Raw genomic sequence first — 666 nt, forward strand, 5'->3', positions numbered from 1 at the left:
TAAATGTAAAGGTAAACGTTATTACATTGTTTGAAAGTTTCTTTTGTCATAAGCAACTTGAAAACTTTAATATTTATATTATTTATAACTTATTATATAAATTAATAATTATTACATCATATTGATACTTGTCACTGATTTTTTGAATTCTCTTTTGTAATAGGTAACTGGAGAACAATTTTTCCGCACGAGGATAAAGAGGACATTTTTCGAAAAGAAAAAAAAGCTTTGCATTGTGTCAATTGTTATCCTGAATGCCAAGACACTGTCTATGATGTATCAACTTGGAAGAGTTACATGACTCCCGGCGGATTCAATACCAACTTATTGTAAGTATTATGACATCTTTGTTAATATAAAAAATAAAATTCTTTAAATATTATTCATAAAAAAGGCGTCGAGATACTGTTGTTGCGTAATTTCAGATGGGATTACAATGTTACTAATGAAGGTATACTGCATGTATACTTCTCCAAATACGGCACAGTTCAGTTGAAACAAGACGTGTCTGTTTATTGGTATGAATTCATGAGTAAGTATAGATTCCTATCTGAAAAAAGGCATGTTAAGTCGAACTCAAAATGTATCGTTGTTCTCGAAGTTATTGTTGACTCTTTTCCGCGACGCTGATTGGTTCTCTCGCTGCGTTAACTTCGTGAGCGGCTG

The 666-nt window shown here is 31.8% G+C and overlaps 1 protein-coding gene across 1 annotated transcript in view; it reads left to right on the top strand.

Moving 5' to 3' along the window:
- The first annotated feature begins 297 nt into the window (after window positions 1-297).
- Window positions 298-666, top strand: part of LOC105451856 (pickpocket protein 28-like) — a 4,819-nt gene continuing 4,450 nt past the window's right edge. The window contains exons 1-2 of the mRNA XM_011692550.1: window positions 298-329; window positions 426-532. Coding sequence (XP_011690852.1) covers window positions 298-329; window positions 426-532 — 139 coding nt within the window. The remainder of the gene's footprint in view (window positions 330-425; window positions 533-666) is intronic.

Source organism: Wasmannia auropunctata, unplaced genomic scaffold, assembly GCF_000956235.1.
Source record: "Wasmannia auropunctata unplaced genomic scaffold, wasmannia.A_1.0 LD336042.1, whole genome shotgun sequence".
In the NCBI taxonomy this organism is placed as follows: Eukaryota; Metazoa; Arthropoda; class Insecta; order Hymenoptera; family Formicidae; genus Wasmannia; species Wasmannia auropunctata.